At 38.3% G+C, this 17,209-nt stretch overlaps 1 protein-coding gene across 1 annotated transcript; it reads right to left on the minus strand.

Annotated features, from left to right (window-relative positions):
• Window positions 1–2,000: 2,000 nt before the first annotated feature.
• On the minus strand, window positions 2,001–16,274 carry LOC310737662 (E3 ubiquitin-protein ligase pellino homolog 2). The gene is made up of 6 exons (XM_083562133.1): window positions 15,958–16,274; window positions 9,754–9,883; window positions 9,493–9,594; window positions 5,628–5,822; window positions 4,564–4,749; window positions 2,001–3,973 (listed from the first exon to the last, which is right to left on the minus strand). Exons 1-6 carry the CDS (start codon window positions 16,029–16,031, stop codon window positions 3,380–3,382), a joined length of 1,281 nt encoding a protein of 426 aa, XP_083418259.1. The 5' UTR covers window positions 16,032–16,274; the 3' UTR covers window positions 2,001–3,379.
• Between the last annotated feature and the right edge of the window lie 935 nt (window positions 16,275–17,209).

The following is a 17,209-nucleotide window of genomic DNA, read 5'->3' on the forward strand; positions in this document are numbered from 1 at the left end:
ATATAATTATACTTATTATCAATCATATTTGACATAGCTGAAATGTTTTTTTTCTCTTATGAAATATCATAACTACTCTAGCTTTGTCCCTCTGTGTTGCCAGCACAAGACAACTGGAAATAACTAAAATACAGCACCAAATCACAAGCTCTGAAAATACCACATATACTTCAGTGTGAACATTTTTTATTGTGTTTCAGGGTGGTTTTTATTTTAATTAGTGTCTTGGTATTTAACGGTTTACTCAGGAAATACGTTCAGTTTTTTTTTTTTTGACCAAAGAAATGCAAAGAAAAAAGACAATGGTGCCACCTACTGGCCAAACTTGTCAAAAACATTAGCGTGCTTCAACCAAAACAGAAAACACAACTAGAAAAGAAAAACCATTTGTTTTGAAAACATACATTTTATTAAGGTTTTGACTTTGCGATTGTCAGTGCACCTTGGGTTCAAGCGTAATTGTGTATCTGTGTTCACTGTATGGTGTGTAGCTGTATTTAAGGCTTGCTCAGTGTTATGTGACAGTGGAAAGGTCATAGGGCATGACCACTAGTCTGTAAGCGAGCTTTTACAGAGGTCAAACACAAGGTGCGGCCGTTTTCACATTAATCAGCTGGGACACAATACTGAACATACTCAAACTGATCACTTCTGCAACATCACTGATTGCAGTCTTTCATGAGGGACACGTTTAGGAATTTCTCAATCTAAGACTGTATCAGTGATAAATTTGGAATCCTATACAGCTGGGGTTACATTGATATTATTCGTTATATTATTCGTTCGTTGTCATTTATTAATAGTAATAAATGACATGTCAAAATAGCATTTTGGATAGGTATTATATATTTAAGGGCTTATCCTCTCAGAGCAACCTGTATATGCTGTGTTTCAAGCAAGGGAAACATGTTCAAGATGACTGAAGATACAACAGAGAACTGTAATGTGGACAGTGCAGTAGACTAATAAAGCATTTCATGCATCTTGAATATGCCCCAGATTTTCTGTTCTCTGAGGTAAGACCCTGTTTTCAGATATACCGAATACTGAATTTATGTTAGCGTACACAGGCACACACATCTCTAACCCTGCTAATGGCGCTCTGGCAACTGAGTGTATAGAGACACTGGGACGAGTGTAAACTTTGACTTGTGTAAACCTGAGATCACCCGTTATTAGCTTGCAGAAGGAACAAGTTCCCTTTGCAGGTTAAGAATGGGAGCAGAACGGCATTTCTGAGACACTGGGAAGACACTGAATAATATCTACGTGTATATCGCGCGTGTGTTTGTATAGTGTGTATATATGTAAACACATATTTGTATGTGTGTGTGTGTGTATATATATATATATATATATATATATATATATATATATATATATATATATATATATATATATATATATATATATATATATATATATATATATATAGTACAACGAGGACATGAACCTGGTCTCGACACTCCATGAGTGTCAAAATTAAGAAATGCATAAACTCTTCAAAAAGGAAATGAGTACAGTAGAGCTGGACATCACTCAGGAGTATTAGTGGTTATTGACACAATGCATTAAAATAGGACAAACATGCCCCTGGGGAAGAAAAAAAGGAGAAGATTTAATTCAGTTGTATGAAATAGTCATGACAAGCAAGAAAATTGAAATTACTCGTTAGTTCTTCCTGTTAATATAAAAATATGTTCAGTTGAGGTCTCTTATCTTGCATGTGAGGTAAAGTAGAGCACATCGGTCTTAACACTGTATATTTGCAATTTAAAAGCTTCCTCTTGTGAAAAGCTTATTGTAGACATGCTTAGTGCAAAGCCTGCATGTGTAGGAGTGATTTAGTGGGTAATTACGACATCAAGTTACCAAAACAATTAAATTACTTTCAAGGAGTGTGTGATGTTTAGACAAAAAAATAAAAAATAAAAAAAAAATATATATATATATATATATATATATATATATATATATATATATATATATATATATATATATGAAGCATTAAAAAATTTAATGATAGCACCAAGAACAGCAGAGTCATTATAGAATAGTACATTCATCATACTGTTTACTAAATTGAGGGTTTCCTATGACATTTTGGAGTGTGCACAGTGAGGCATACTATTCTGCTGTGGGCTCTCCGGAATTTAAATCATATTTGCACATGAAAATAATATATTTATACATATACGTGGAACACTTGATATAAATAAAAACTGGCCTTGGGCCAAAGTTTAGTAACACAATCATGTACAAAAATATTACATCTGAACTTTTTTTTAAACTACTACTGTGTATACTGCAGCTACAACTTCAACTGTTGTTTAATGCTAAAACAGAACAATACAAAAAACAATCTAGAAAATAAACCAGGGCTACATTTCTCATGACTTGATAAAGCCCTTCAACCACTAATCCGAGTTTTAACCACACATTAGCTAGAATCGGGTAGTACACGATTGAGCCGTTGCATCTCTCCTTTGAGCTTTATATTAATTCTAGGAATGCTTATTGCTTAAGATGGATCTTGTATGTGGATGTGTCCTTTTAAGGGTTGAGTGCAGTGAACGCAAATATATAATGCACTAAGGAAGCAGTGCAAGTGGCCATAGATGGAGGTAGAAGTCCATCAATAGCATGGACATTTACTCACTCGATTAAAGGCTTGATGTAAACTTTCAATAGGTCACAGGTTCCCACAGCAGATGCCAATTTCCTGTCCTGAGATCCTAATAACTAAAACATCAAAGAGATGCAATCTAACTTTCCAACAACTTATTACAAGCATCCAGAGGCCCAGTAATCGGTATGCAATAGGTGGGTATCCTTTCAACTGAAGAGGTACTTGGTACTTTACAATTTGTGTTAGTTCCATAGATTCTGTCTGGCACTGGTTGATAACACAAATGAGCAAGTTGGTAAATAAGCTCTTGCTAAACCCAGAAGAGCCTCTTTTTCAGTAAGCTGACGATTTTTCAGTTTTGTCATAGTTACTTAATATAGCAAGTATGGATCACACTAGCTTCAAGCATTTCTGTTTCCTTCGATCAATAACCCATATCTTTCAAATATCGGCGCACATGAACTGCCTCTGTAACTCATTAGGCATGCTGATCTGGCTCACTGCTGGGTCAGTGCCTGACTGAATCCGTGAAGAAAATATTGGTGATATTACTAGCAAGATTAAAAATGTTGTTCACCAGGCTTACTCAGGGCTGCATTCAAATGCAAAATACACATACTGAGATTGGTGTGTGCATATACTAAGAAAGCTACGTTAGATTTGCATGTGATTTCAGCATGTGTATCTAGAGTATGAACACACTCCCGAGAAAGCACTCCTATCATTATTTCTACCCCCTGTGGCTACTTGTCAATCGACAGGCCCTTGAAAGATGAGGCGGGTAAAGCCAGGTGTGCCCGTCAAAGGTGTAGAGCAGAACGGGCATATAGGCTGGAAGGCGTGGGTCCCGTGTGGCAACGATGTCTCCGCCCAGTACTTTGCCGTCCTCTCTGAGCACACGTGACCGCAGGGCACAAACGCGTGGGTAGGAGCACCTGCATCCACATAGAACGCAGGCTCACAGCCCAGCCACAGAGGCACATAGGGCCCCAGTGATCGGCACAGCGGACACTCCCGTCTGCCTCCTGTGCTGGGACCTCCCTCACGCTCGCGACAGTGCTCAGGCTTCTGGCCCCAGTCATGTCGGCCGTGCACATGGCCACAGGTAAGGTAAGCCCATGGCTGGCGTTCTTCCAGGCTGTGGCTACGGGGTAGGCTGGGGAACGCCAGCGTGCTTAGACCCACTGGGCACTGCGGACGTGCTGCATTCAGCTCCAGACGCAGCGCGTCCAGGTGACGCAAAGTGGGCGCTTTGAGGAGACCTTCGGCTGTGCGCCACAGCAATGTTGCACCACACAGGTCTACCAAAGAGCCGTCCTGCAGGGCACTGCTTTCACCCTGAGCCTAAAAAAATTATAAAGACAATATAAAACAATTATTTTACACTTAACATTGTTGAACAACTCACCAAATAGCAAGCAAGCAAACACTAACAAAGAAACAACTATGACTGGTCCATCTTCAGTACTGTGCATTGCATTTAGATTTACTGTACATATGCCTAAATTTACTTTATGTTAGCTCTTCAGTAGCCCTGTTTTGGTATCAATGGTTTACAAAACAAGTATACACGACAATGTGTCTCAAACTTGTTCTTGGCATTTTGACTGCTGCTAGATTTCACCAACCAGGCATAACATTATGACATTATAACATTATGAATGATGAAGTGAATAACACTAATTATCTCTTCATCATGGCACCTGTTAGTAAGTGGGATATATTAGGCAGCAAGTGAACATTTTGTTCTCAAAGTTGATGTGTTAGAAACAGGAAAAATGGTAAGCTTGCACAAATTTGAAAGAGACAAATTGTGATGTCTAGACGACTGGGTCAGAGCATCTCCAAAACTGCAGCTCTCGTGGGATCATTTCCTATCATATCCTATTCCTGCAAAAATCATAGGAAATAAATGGTCATGTTGTATTACTTACCAGTTGGCCACGGATGGGTCCAGACCTGGTCTCTCTCAGAGTGTAGACATTTCCACAGACTGAAATCTCCCTCCACATGCCCTGCTTGGATTCTTCTGGGAAACCTTGTGGATGCATCACCAGTACTCCATTAGTTGTAAGGCCATCCATCTGACCATCTGGGTTCTTCCACTTTGTTGCTTTTTCCTGCAGAATAAGTGATATAAGAAGTTCTGTACATATAACAAAGGCAGTGTAAAAATATCCAGTAAGACAACCTACACCCACAAGTATGTGACCGCCTGACCATCCCACCCATATGTGCTTTTTGAACATCCGAGTCTAAACTAAATAAGCTCCACTCTTTTTGGAAAGCTGTCAACTAGATTGCTGTATGTCAACTTGCAAATGTCTTGATGTACATTAAGGGCATGGTCATATTCTGAAACAATTCTGCACCATTAAGTTCCAGGGGTGGGAAACTGTAATGAAAACATGAGAATGGAAATCCAAAACCACATCTTAAAAGATTTCCGAAGGGGAAAAGAGTAATTCCACCAGGCTAGTAAAAGCTCTAGTCTTGTACCATGTTGTTACGGTTGTTAAGTGTTTAAAAAAAAAAAAAACATCCTGGACACAAACTTATTGTCCCTACTGATTTGTCCACTTCAACTTTCCTATTTCTTTACTTTCCCTGTCTCTTTACTTTTTCATACTTTCATGTGCTTTCACATATTCTTTATTAGCTTTCATACAAATCAAGACTACTGCTTAATCCTGATCCTTCCACACTCTTACCCACTTCCGCTCTGAAAGGAGATCTCTGTAGACACATTATAAAGAGGGGAGTCCTCTAACACGTGGCAATCCATTATTCTAATTACATTACAGGAGTGCCACGTGGAAGAGGGTCCAGCTGTAATCCTTTCTGCCGATAGCTTACAGAACACGACTGACAACCATATGTTGCCTGTTTCATGCAGTCTGTCTAATGTAATTGTCACGGCTTTCCAGGTCCCTGACTAATAAAATAAAAAACATAAAATGACACAAATATTTCCAAAAGCCACTAAAAGAATACCTACCCCAAGGAAAATGTTTTTGGAGGAGTCAAAGCCAGCTGCGTAAATACGGGCAGTGTAGGGGGGGTTGCGCTCACACACCACTCTGCAGGCGAAGCGCGAAATGGTGCTGGGTGCAACAGAGTCCTCGCCTTCTTTTGATCCTCCTGGTGTATCAGTCACCACAAAGTCTATGGGGCTCTCAGTCGACCGGCCAATCTAGAGACAAGGACGAGGGCATCATGTTGATTTTTTTACAAACATTTATTAATTGCTAAATTTTAAATGAGCCATCTGCAGACACTGTCTGAGAAAAGCTCAAAACATCCCAGCTGATCCCAGTCACCCAGCACACAGCCTGTTCAACAAACTGCCATCAGGCAGGTGGTACCAGAGTATTCATTTCAGAACCAATAAGCTGAAGAATAATTTTTAACCTCAGGCTATCAGAATCATCAACGCACTGTAATACAGTCTCACTGCAATCCACAACTGCCATCTGACTCTGTTATACATTTCATACATATCTGTTTAACAAACTGGGACTGCACAATTCTTAATTCCCCAGAACTCTAAATACCATTGCACTCAGTACTACTGCCCCTTAATTACACACTCTACTATAAATATACACATTCTACTTGTTATCCTTCTTCTTCCATATTTTTTTATAAGAAACACCTCATGTTAATGTCATATATGTAAATATTCATATAATCAATGTAATATTTACAGACACTTCTGTACCCACTTGTAAATTATAACTTTCTTATGAATCATTATTACTTTTCTCTTTCTCTTTTCTTCTTTCAATTTTTATATTGTTTAATGTTTAATATTGCTTTAGTTTGCCTGTAGCCTCACTTAAGAATTTTATTGTACAAACTGCCACTGACATCTGTACATATTTCAAATAAAACTCGAGTGTCCATTGCACACAATGCCATTTACATTATTTGGCAGACACCCTTATCCAGAGCTACTTACATTTATCTCATTCATACAACTGAGCAGCTATAGGGGTTAAGGGCCTTGTCCAAGTCATTGTTGTAGTTTTTCTTTTCTTTAACATACCTTTTTACGTGCGCGTTTCCTTAACGTACCTTTACAGTTTTAGTATTTATTGCATCCCTTATTGCCTATGTTTGTGAATACTGCTGGAAGCTGTAGATTTCCCACTGGGATAAATAAGTACCGTATTTTCCGGACTATAAGCCGCTACTTTTTTCCCACGCTTTGAACCCCGCGGCTTAAACAACGGCTAATATATGTATTTTTTCTGGATTTTTCCCGGTTTCACAAGCTTCAAGCCAAAAAACTGAGCCCCATAACATTGGACCAATGAAATTGCCGAACGGGTTCAGGTGAACCAATGAAACTCTTTATATTAAATTACGCTCCCACTGAATCGGGCCGCAGCACATGAAAAATATGGATGATGTTCCTCTAAAGTTTGACCTGCTGCTCACTCGGACTGTCAACAGGAAATGCTAGTAATTCGTCATGCTGAAAACAACTGGGCATAAAAAAAAAACGCACTTTACCTGTGTTCTGAGCTGCACGGCATCGGGAAAAAGGATTCAACGTTGGTGATTTTTAAACGCACAACAATGCCAAAAGAAAAACTCCAGAGAGAAATTGTTGTGAAAGGAAGGAGGAAGACAGTGAACAATGACTTTCTTGGTAGGCTACTGTTTAGATACAAGCCGTGTAACAGACACTGTCTTTCGTTAAAGCCTGTGTAAAGTTCATTAGTTTCAGTTTAGACACCTGCGGCTTTTAACATGTGCGGCTTATTTGTGTTCAAAATAAAAATCTTTGTAAAATTCAGTAGGTGCGGCTTATATATAGGTGATATATTACGAAATTACGGTATCTGTCTGTCTGTCCATCTGTCTGTCTATCTATCTTTTTTCTTTCTCTTTCTTCAGGAAACCAGGAGTGGCAGTTTGGTGTGTTTGGAGTTTGAACTTGTAACTTTTGGATCCAAAGTCCAATGCCATATCCACTAAACTACCGCCTTCCCCATATATGAACATTAAGGGTACAAGGAGTAAAATGTCCTGCAGGGATTATCATTTAATATACATGCAAAGGCCCTTATCTAGGTGTTTGAACTTGTGACCTTCCAATCCAGAGTACAAAGCATTAACCACTAAGCTACCACCTCGCCTACCATTTACACCAGACCTGGGCAAACTACGGCCCGCGGGCCACATCCGGCCCTTTGTACGTTCCTGTCCGGCGTGAGGCCAATCATAAATTACAGGGATGCACCGAAAATTCGGCCACCGGAAATTTTCGGCTGAAATACCTAAATCACCGAAACAACACGGCAGAAACACAATTGTAATGACGCAATAAAAAAGCGCAGCCAGCACACGGTTATCTGGATAAGAGTCAACATGTCTGCGGTGTGCGGATAGCGATTTGCAAAACATGCAATGCTGAAATTTCAAGAGGGGGTGTATCTGCAAATAGTTTCTCCAAGTCGGGTTTAATTTATCACCTGCAATCCAAACATCCCGATTGCCATTCTAAATATGAGAAGAACGCGGCGAAGAAAAGTAAAGTCAATCCGAGCATGCGCATGAGTCTGTAGTGGACGTTTTTGAAAAGGCAGGAAAGTTTCCCAGTGATGGTGCCAAGGCAAAAGGCATAACACAAAAAATGATGCAATTCATTGCCTTAGATCAGTGGTCTCTAGTGGCTCGACGGGTTGATCTTTGAAACATTCCCCGTGGATCCCGAAAATAATAATAATTAAATATAATATTATTTATTACACGGTTTTTCTTAATGCTGTAGATTAGAACCTTCCATTCACTTGAATGGGCTTCCAAACGTTCGGCGGTCAATTATTTTCGTTTAACAGACCCGTTGCTAATAATAATTGACCGCTGCCTGTCTGTCAATACTATGAATGGTAACAAATAAATAACAATAATTTATAATAAATAAAACACTTTTGTAATTGATTTATTCTTTGAATTGCAATGCATTGATTTTAGTGAGGTTAGTACTTATTTATAGCCATAAATGCAATGGTTCTAAAAATTTACAATCTTTTCTTTTGGTGTTTCGGTTTTGGCCTTGGTTTCCTCATTTTTGGTTTTTGGTTTCGGCCAAGAATTTTCATTTCGGTGCATCCCTAAAATATTATCGTTCGTGTGGCCCTCTGACACAATTCAGGTTTCTCATGTGGCCCCTTGTAAAAATGTATTGCCCACCCCTGATTTACACTCTGCGGTTATCAGGGATCTTTACTGGAAACTGGCTTTTGTTGAGACAGTTACTGAAATACAAACCAAGTGACAAGAAATTTCAAACTATATTTTGTATGTTGGTTAGCTTCGCTATTGTTTCAACCTAACTCCCAAAGACTTAGATCATAATACAAGGTTAGCCTTGAAAACTGTAAGCATATTTCTTTCCACATCCAAACTGCATCTAACTATGTGCACAGAATCTAACACTGTTAACAAGAAAACCCTTGTAGGCAGAGAGGTTAAAAATGAATTTTACTACATAGCATATGGATGAGACGGCTCTCAGCAATCAGCATAAATGATACGGCATATGGTGCTGTGCAAAGGTTTTGGGAACATCTAAGGATACGCTGTAAAAATGACTTCAAAAAATTTTGCATACTGATTTGTATAACCAATTAAAATTCTCTTAATCATATCAAAACAGACTTTTTGGTAGCATGCAAACTAACAGATCACATGATATTTTCAATAGCACCAATATGTTGGTTTTAGTTTCCTTGTTGCTATAACAAAGCGTCAAAATGTGTAAATGCTATGGCGAAAACTGTAGATATCGGCACCTTTGCATGCACTGACTCACTGAATTAATTATTTGAAGAATATCTTCAGGGTCTCACCTGAAACATGTCTGTGTCATCATCATGACAGTATTCCACCACCACAGTCTGATTCCTAGAGAGTGTGAAGGAGATACTGTGCTGCCCTCTGCTATTAACCGCCTGAAACAAAAGGTCACACCTCCTCGTTAATTACAACCCCAGTGAAATATGAGTGCAATGCATTATCACCATTTTAAATGAGTAGGTGCAATAGCCATACAAAAAAAACATTTGCAATTGACCTACTTGTCTTAAATCTGCATGTGGTAATTTACACACCTTGCTGTCTTGTGGGTTGCTGAGAATGTGCACCGTGCTTGGCTTGACACCATTAGCCTTTGCCCTCCTGAATAGAGCAAAGCGACTTCTTTTCCTCCCTTTATCCCCACCAGGAAGGGAGCCATTATACCTGGAGAAGAATAATACAGATATCAATAAAGATGTGCATAGAAATCATATAAATCTTTACCAATAGGCTTTTAGTTGACCTTTCTAATGAAAACTTTAGTTCTGAAATTTACTATCAATATATTTGACATTTTTCTTCATATCATTCGGTTTCATTGGCAAAAATTTGTTTTGCTTATTCGTTGAGTAAGTGCTCCAGTACAAATTGTGTGTACTGTAAACATGAACCCTTTACTTTCCATTATTCTCCTTGAGTCGTTCGACTGGTAGGTTGATTTCCTGCTAAAACACCCACTGAAAAAAACATACTAAAGAGGAAGGTCCCCGAAACCAAAGAACAGGAAGATTATCCGTTTGTCTATAACAAAAAACATTTGTGATACGACAAGTTTTGAGGGCGGTACCCGGCCACACAATGAATGCCAACATAAATGGCATTAGTAAGGAACGTGTATGGTCTTGTTGTGTTCTCAGAGGTTAGACTCCAAGCCTTTACAAAATAAGCAGGGGAATTCTTTTCCAGTGCTCGGATTTTAAGGCAAGGATGTAAACACACTGATGAGAAGACTTCACTTAAGCGATAATCTCAGATGCACGTGGTGCTCCTTTATAGGTAAAGCGATCCCGCCGGTGTTCCACATGCTCTGGTTCTCAGAGGCATCTGAATGCTTCGGGCACACCAACTCAGTTTGGCATTTAGTCACTGCATCCTCCAGTTTGCTGCTGCCATAGAAAGGCTCTTTTGTTCTTTCTGCACCTATCAGTGACAAACAGCACAACTGAGGCAAAGCATGGGAAGCTGCAGAGGCGTTTGCCTGTTTTTTGTATTTCAGCAGCCCTAAAGGCAATCACAACACTGTCCTATGTGCTCTGACATGTGTTTGCTGTACATTTCAGGTGGTTAAGACAAGCACTGGATTGTGTCTCAATAATAATAATAATAAATCTAGACTTCAAGTCAGAGCTTGATATTTGGAAATGTTTCTAGTTTTTGTACCATGGTCACATGTGAACTCATTCGGTATGAAAAGTTAAACACGTTAGGGGCTGGGTCAGTGCTTTCCATATGAATTTAAATGTAATACTTTTTCATGGCCTCTATAAACACATGAGTTTGAGGTTTACTGTACGGATATTGTACAATCGGCACTGTAAAATGTCTGCACCGCTTGCAGTGGTGCAAAAGCATTGACTGTGTCCAGACTGGTCAATGTGCCAGTTCAGCACTGCACAGTGAGACAGCAGAGACAGAAGAGCAGCACAGCAGAACCAGTGTTCTCATGAGTGCACATGCGCACATACACACCCACACCCTCTCTGTCTCACACACACACACAAACACACACACTCACAATAAAATATTCAAACACGTTTCCTCCTGTATTTTCATGCTCCAGAAGACTAGCTATTAAATAAAATGTCATTTGTTATGCACAAATGATTACGCTTAGATCACTAGACTAAAAGCCAACACCCATCTATTACAGATAAGCACAGACCAAGTACAACTTATTAAAAAAAGATTTTAAAACAATCCAGGACAGAAGTGATTTAGCCAAATTACTAAGATTTTTCGCTCTGTGCATCCGCTATGTAAACTTTTCTAAATGCAATACACATTTTATTACCTCAAGCTATAAGGAAATTACCTTCTTAAATTCAATTCTTGCTTAACGTCCCAACGAAGGCTTGCCACTGTAATATTACTATTAATCTGTTACACAATATAAAACGTTGGTTTCTATTACCATGCACAAAATATAAATCTATTGACATCGTAGACAAACAGAAATCTCTCATGCGGTGTGCTACATTAGCCAAATCATGATTCATTTTGACTTCACATTTTGACTGTCTGAATACGTCCTGCAATATAACCGTCGTGTTCAACTTAATCTTGATTTATTACTTACTTCGAACACAGCAAATTGTTTTGGTGTCCTGAAACAGGAATAATAAGTATGACTGATCAGAACATAACACTACAGCTCTCTGTCTCCTGTGCAAATCTTATCACACTTATTATAACTTTATCTTACATGGAACAAATCAAAAGACCACCTACAGCAACTCAATCAGCAACCTTTTTTAGAGTGTTTCATTAATAGCATTTTATTCCTTTATATATAATAAGCTACTTATGATTGGGGCTAATTTGGGCTTTTAATCAAATGTATTCAGAATAGAGGAGAAGCAGCCGAGAGCCTCAAAAATATTAAAAACTCAAACATCTACACAATAACAAGAAGTAAAATATAGGTTCATTCATGACAAACATATTCAACTATTTTAAACAACTGATCAACAAAACAGAATTATTAGATGCCCATAGTCCATTTCACCTTCATAAAAAAAAACATCAAGGTCTGAGGAAGACATTAGTGTGTTTTACACAGTGTTATAATAGGGGTCTAACATGTAACATGTTAACAATGTACAAGATAATGACAATAATATCAACAATAACAATAAAGTGAGAAATTGAAAAGGATTCGGTGGTTCTGCAGCACAGTGAAGATGCAGTTGGTACGGCAGTCTCACACACACACTGTATCTGGTTTACTGTCTGCGCAGAGTCTTGCGTGTTCTCTCGGTGAAAGGTGCTGAATCAGCTGCCAATAAGCATATTTCATCGATATTACATGTACGTCTGCTGTTACATTGAATATCAGCATTGCTGTGATTCACCCACAGATAGTCATAGTGGTTCTGATGTGTAGTGTAATATAACTACACAAATGTGACTGCTTTTTTACAATAGGTCTATAAACGAGAAATTAATCTAAAGTCAATGACATTTTGTTAGTTTTATATATTGTTTATTTTTGCAGAAGTATTTCTCAAAGAAGCCACAGCTGGATAGTGATGCAGGTTGCCATGTAACACACAGACTGACTACTACAACTTGTTATGATGTAAATTGTAAAAAGCAGTGAAATGTTAGAGTGCTGATACACTACATATTAGCACTCTTGGAAAGCAATTTATCCAATCAAATTAGTGGCAATGCGCTAACCGTTGTGTAATTAAGCAACATTGCATGCATAAAGGTGCTGTTTTTGCTGAATATCAGTGCGGTTGTGATTTTGTCTGTAGGCACAATACCGCATTTAATCAAAGCCTTGCTGGTGTTCGGTACAAAGGCATGATTGTGAATGTGATTTTCGCTTTATACAAAAGTTCTATTGTATAAACTAGAAATGAATATGGATTAGCTGACATTTCAGAGGCCATGTGACCAAATATTTTGTTTATTTATAACAAAGAAGAAAAATTACCAAACAAACCACGGCTGCTAAGCAACGCACACACTGACTGACAAGCGTGCAGCAAGTGAAGTACAGTAACGGTTTTTATAAACTGCTGCTAGAATTGTCATTTTGTGTGTCAAACACAGACAAGAGGTCTGACTCAAACAGGGAAATGTCCCAGTGAAGTTAAACTAAATATCTGCACTCTTGAAATGCTGCTTTTACATTTTCAGAGTTTTCATTTTCTTTATGATCCGGGAATTTTTTTTATTGTGAAAAAAAAGACTGTAAAACAGCCTTTAATTAATGAAGCTAATGATTTCTATTTCTTCAAATAAATAAATCTCAGAATAAAAACATCCAATAACCTGTTACTCTATTAACCTAATAGCTTATTATACATTTATTCAGCTTTAAATATTATTAAGTCTCTACAATAAATGTTACAGTAGCAATAGAGAAACTAGTAGGAAAACTATACTGTAGAAAATACACATTTATATTTACTAAAAGAACCTCGAAGATTAAAATGTCAAAATGATTAAAGATTATCAGATAAAATGTAAATTTGTGGAACCAGATTTCAGTAACTTCGAGTTGCAACGGGTTTTATAGTTTCCTGTTTGTTAAATGTGGTGTACCCTGTTCCTGTGTGGAAAATGTTACCTTAAAATAGCTGCATAATGAGCCACATTTTTTACCCTCCATTGTATTCCATTTTACCTCAAATGTTCTTTAATGCAGCACTGTGATTTTACCAGTATGGCGAATACATATGAATGCACACCAGACCCAATACAGACTTTTTTTTTATTAATTTTCTACAGTACAAAAAAACTGATTTAAAAAAAATGTGCATAGCATTCGCTCAAAATCCCACACCAACACCCTTCCTCACTGCACTAATTGACTTGAATTGGACATTTATTTGCAGGTAATTAGTAAGCTGTGTCAATTTGTGGTTTTTTTTTTATAACATATCTATCAAATACAATACACAATATGCACACTATTAAATAGACATAACTACATATTACAATCATTGCATGCAAAGCTTATCACAAACTGCTCGGTGCAGCCATAACTTTAATTAAACAACTTGCAACAACACATATGGCTTCATTTCCCCATTGTTTACTGTATCACATCGTGACAGACCTGGCAAAAATACCCACTAATTTGCACTGCCACCCATGGAGTCAACAAGAGACAGACTAAATCCTAAAAGATCTCTTATATACAGCGGACTGGATAGGCTTCACAACATATTATTTCCTATACGGTTTGGTTCACTTGTACAAGAACTAATCTGCCAAATTGAGCTCGGTCTTCCACAGAAAGGACACAGTGCCAATGACCACATCAATACACTTCTGCAACACCAGTTAGAAATCATTACAGTTTCTGTATGATGAACATTTCACTATTACATATAAACTCAGGCAAGGTCTTGCCCCAAAGCCAATGAAGATTTAAGTCCAGTTTAACCACAATTAACTTTTTTTTTTTGGTCTATATTTTTTGGTTATAATGCATTGGGGGGGGGGGGGGGTTTCTGCTAAAGTAACAAGGCATAAGAAAACCTTTGATTCAGAAAACATTGAATTTGCAATGTCTTTTCTGTCTCACGTTATTGTAAACAGAACTAAAGCAGAAGTGTAATGGTTTATAATTCCACTATCCAATGTCACCAATAAGTGCATCCATTCCCTTTTAAATGTGCTTCCTTCCAAGGTTTTTTTCATTAGGTCTTCTAAAAATACTTTTTCCTTAGCAGTGTCTAATATTGATCAAGATCTTCATATCTAAATGTACACAGACGTCTCCTTCTTTGCTTGGTGACAAATGTATATTGTTAAAACTCAATCCACTGAGTTGAATTTTACCATCCTGTAAAAACTGGCTGCACATTTTTGCAACAGTTTACTGCCAGCAGGGTCGCCAAGGAAGAACCGAAACAAATGTACAACGCACAGTAAATTATAATATCTTAAATATTATAAAATAACCCAGTATATTCGCTCATTTGACCCGATCCTTCTTTCAGAAACGTACACTTGATGTTTCATATCCTTCGGCTTAAGGTTAAGGGTCTTACTTAAGGACTCAACCACAGCAAGGATTTGAACATCCGACCCTCATATCTGTCAATCAAAGCCTAAATGCTCAGCTCGACATCCTTGCAGTGACTCAATCACATCCACGGATATAACTCATACTGAAAGACAAGAGCAAAGCAAAGCTCTCTCTCTCTCTGTGGTGACTCAGTAATCAAATCTTTGAGTAACACATCAGAAGGGTGGATGTTTAAATCCCAGCACATAGCAGCCAATGTATGAAGGCTGGGTCCATTTGTAGGACTGTTAACCTTCTCTAACGGATCCTGTACCAACTGTAAACCTTTAATTCAAGCCGGATAAGCAAATTTACTGCATTATAAACTGTGTAAATCATATTATGTCAAACTGTACAGTATTATAAACAGGTAAACAAAGTGTTTACTTATTTATTAGTACTTTCATCCAGTGTATCATTACAACCAGTGTACGATACATTAATATACTCAACTTAAAATAGTAATATGTAAGATTCTAAGGTTTTATTCTGGCATACTAGAGTAATAACACTTGTTATAGACTTGACATTAAACCAGGACAGTACAGTTACAGTTACTGGGATACTTTTACTGGACATACTCAGGGTTTAAACCCGTTACTATTCGCTCCTGTGGACTGTGATAGCTAAATATGACTATCCCAAAGGCCAAAAAAAGGGTAAAATGCCAATAATTTGCTTTAACACTAGCTAACATCCCGTTACTCACCCGAGGATGACCAGTTCGCCGTATTTCACCGGATCTTTGGAGCGGGCATGTTCGTTCTGATTCGGCGACAACATGGGACTGAAGCTAACGTCGCTTTTCGCACTCTTTCCTGCTCGAGAAAGCCTGGAACAAGTAACCTGGATAATACCTCGAGCGCTAATTGGTGTGCCTTTTGCTTTACCAGCAGGATACGTGCCAAAGACGGTGGGCTGGTTTCCTCAGACACATCGCTGTTTGATTTAATGAACGGCAGACCCGGAGCAGCTCGATACGAACAGCCGAACTGGTGGAGGATGGAAAAAAAACTGCTCGCGGCAGAGTGGCGCGTACCATGATCTTTAGAGGAGCGCTGAACACTTAGTATGGCTTCTTTTTTAATATTTTACCTCTTTTTCAACCAGTGTTGCAAGAAGATTGAAAATAGAAGATGTATTATTACTGTCTAGTCCGCCATTAAATACGGAAATCTCCAGTGTCTTTTTAAAGTATTTATTTTATCGCGTTTTGCCCCTGGAAATGAGTCAAGAATGGTACGTTCGCTATGCGAAGCTCGACTTGAACATTACGTCAGTGTGCGATAGTACGCTACAGAGTACTATGTGATAAACCCCTGCCTACAGTCACAGGAATGTTAATCTCTTACACAATTAAAAGAACCACAGTCATTAACCATAAGACTTTATTTACAGTAAATTAGTTTAAGTAACCGTTCAAGGCTGTTATAGTGCTGATTTTAGTGATGTACGGAGGAGTAAGTTGAAAGACAGCATGGTCCATTCATAGAATCGTGAAATAGACACATGCTGGGTAGAAATTGAATTAGATGCTAAGTCTAAGATCACAGTCTGGGTCGTTTGGACTGCTGTGAAATATGAGTGTGTATGTCGTTTAGAACGAATCCCGGTCACTTTGAGAGTCTGATCTCATATTGCATCAGCGCTGCATATCACAGGAAATCCTGCATCTGCTGCACAAAAAGCAGCTTATCCACTGGGAGGCGCCCCTACAGATACAGATAGAGACACAGACACAGACATCAATGGCCACGTTGACGTTCAGTGTGCACTAACAGCAGTGTTTCCTGGCACTGGAGAGTCCCCATGCACTGCAAATATAGGTCCCCCAACACAACACAGCTCTTCAGTTCATTAAATCTTTCATGTTCAGGAGATAAACAGCCATGTAGAATAAAATATATATTTTCATGAACAAGACTTTGGTAGGAACACATGTGAAACGAATTAGATGCATA

Source organism: Silurus aristotelis (assembly GCF_946808225.1).
Source record: "Silurus aristotelis genome assembly, chromosome: 15".
Classification (NCBI taxonomy): Eukaryota; Metazoa; Chordata; class Actinopteri; order Siluriformes; family Siluridae; genus Silurus; species Silurus aristotelis.

Excerpts from the sequence above, each read along its gene's own strand:
- LOC310737662 (XM_083562133.1), bottom strand. The coding sequence starts at position 16,031 with ATGTTGTCGCCGAATCAGAACGAACATGCCCGCTCCAAAGATCCGGTG. Across the intron at positions 9,884-15,957 it reads GGCGAACTGGTCATCCTCGG|GTATAATGGCTCCCTTCCTG; the intron begins GTGAGTAACGGG and ends ATTCTTCTCCAG. Across the intron at positions 4,750-5,627 it reads CCAAAAACATTTTCCTTGGG|GAAAAAGCAACAAAGTGGAA; the intron begins GTAGGTATTCTT and ends CTTATTCTGCAG.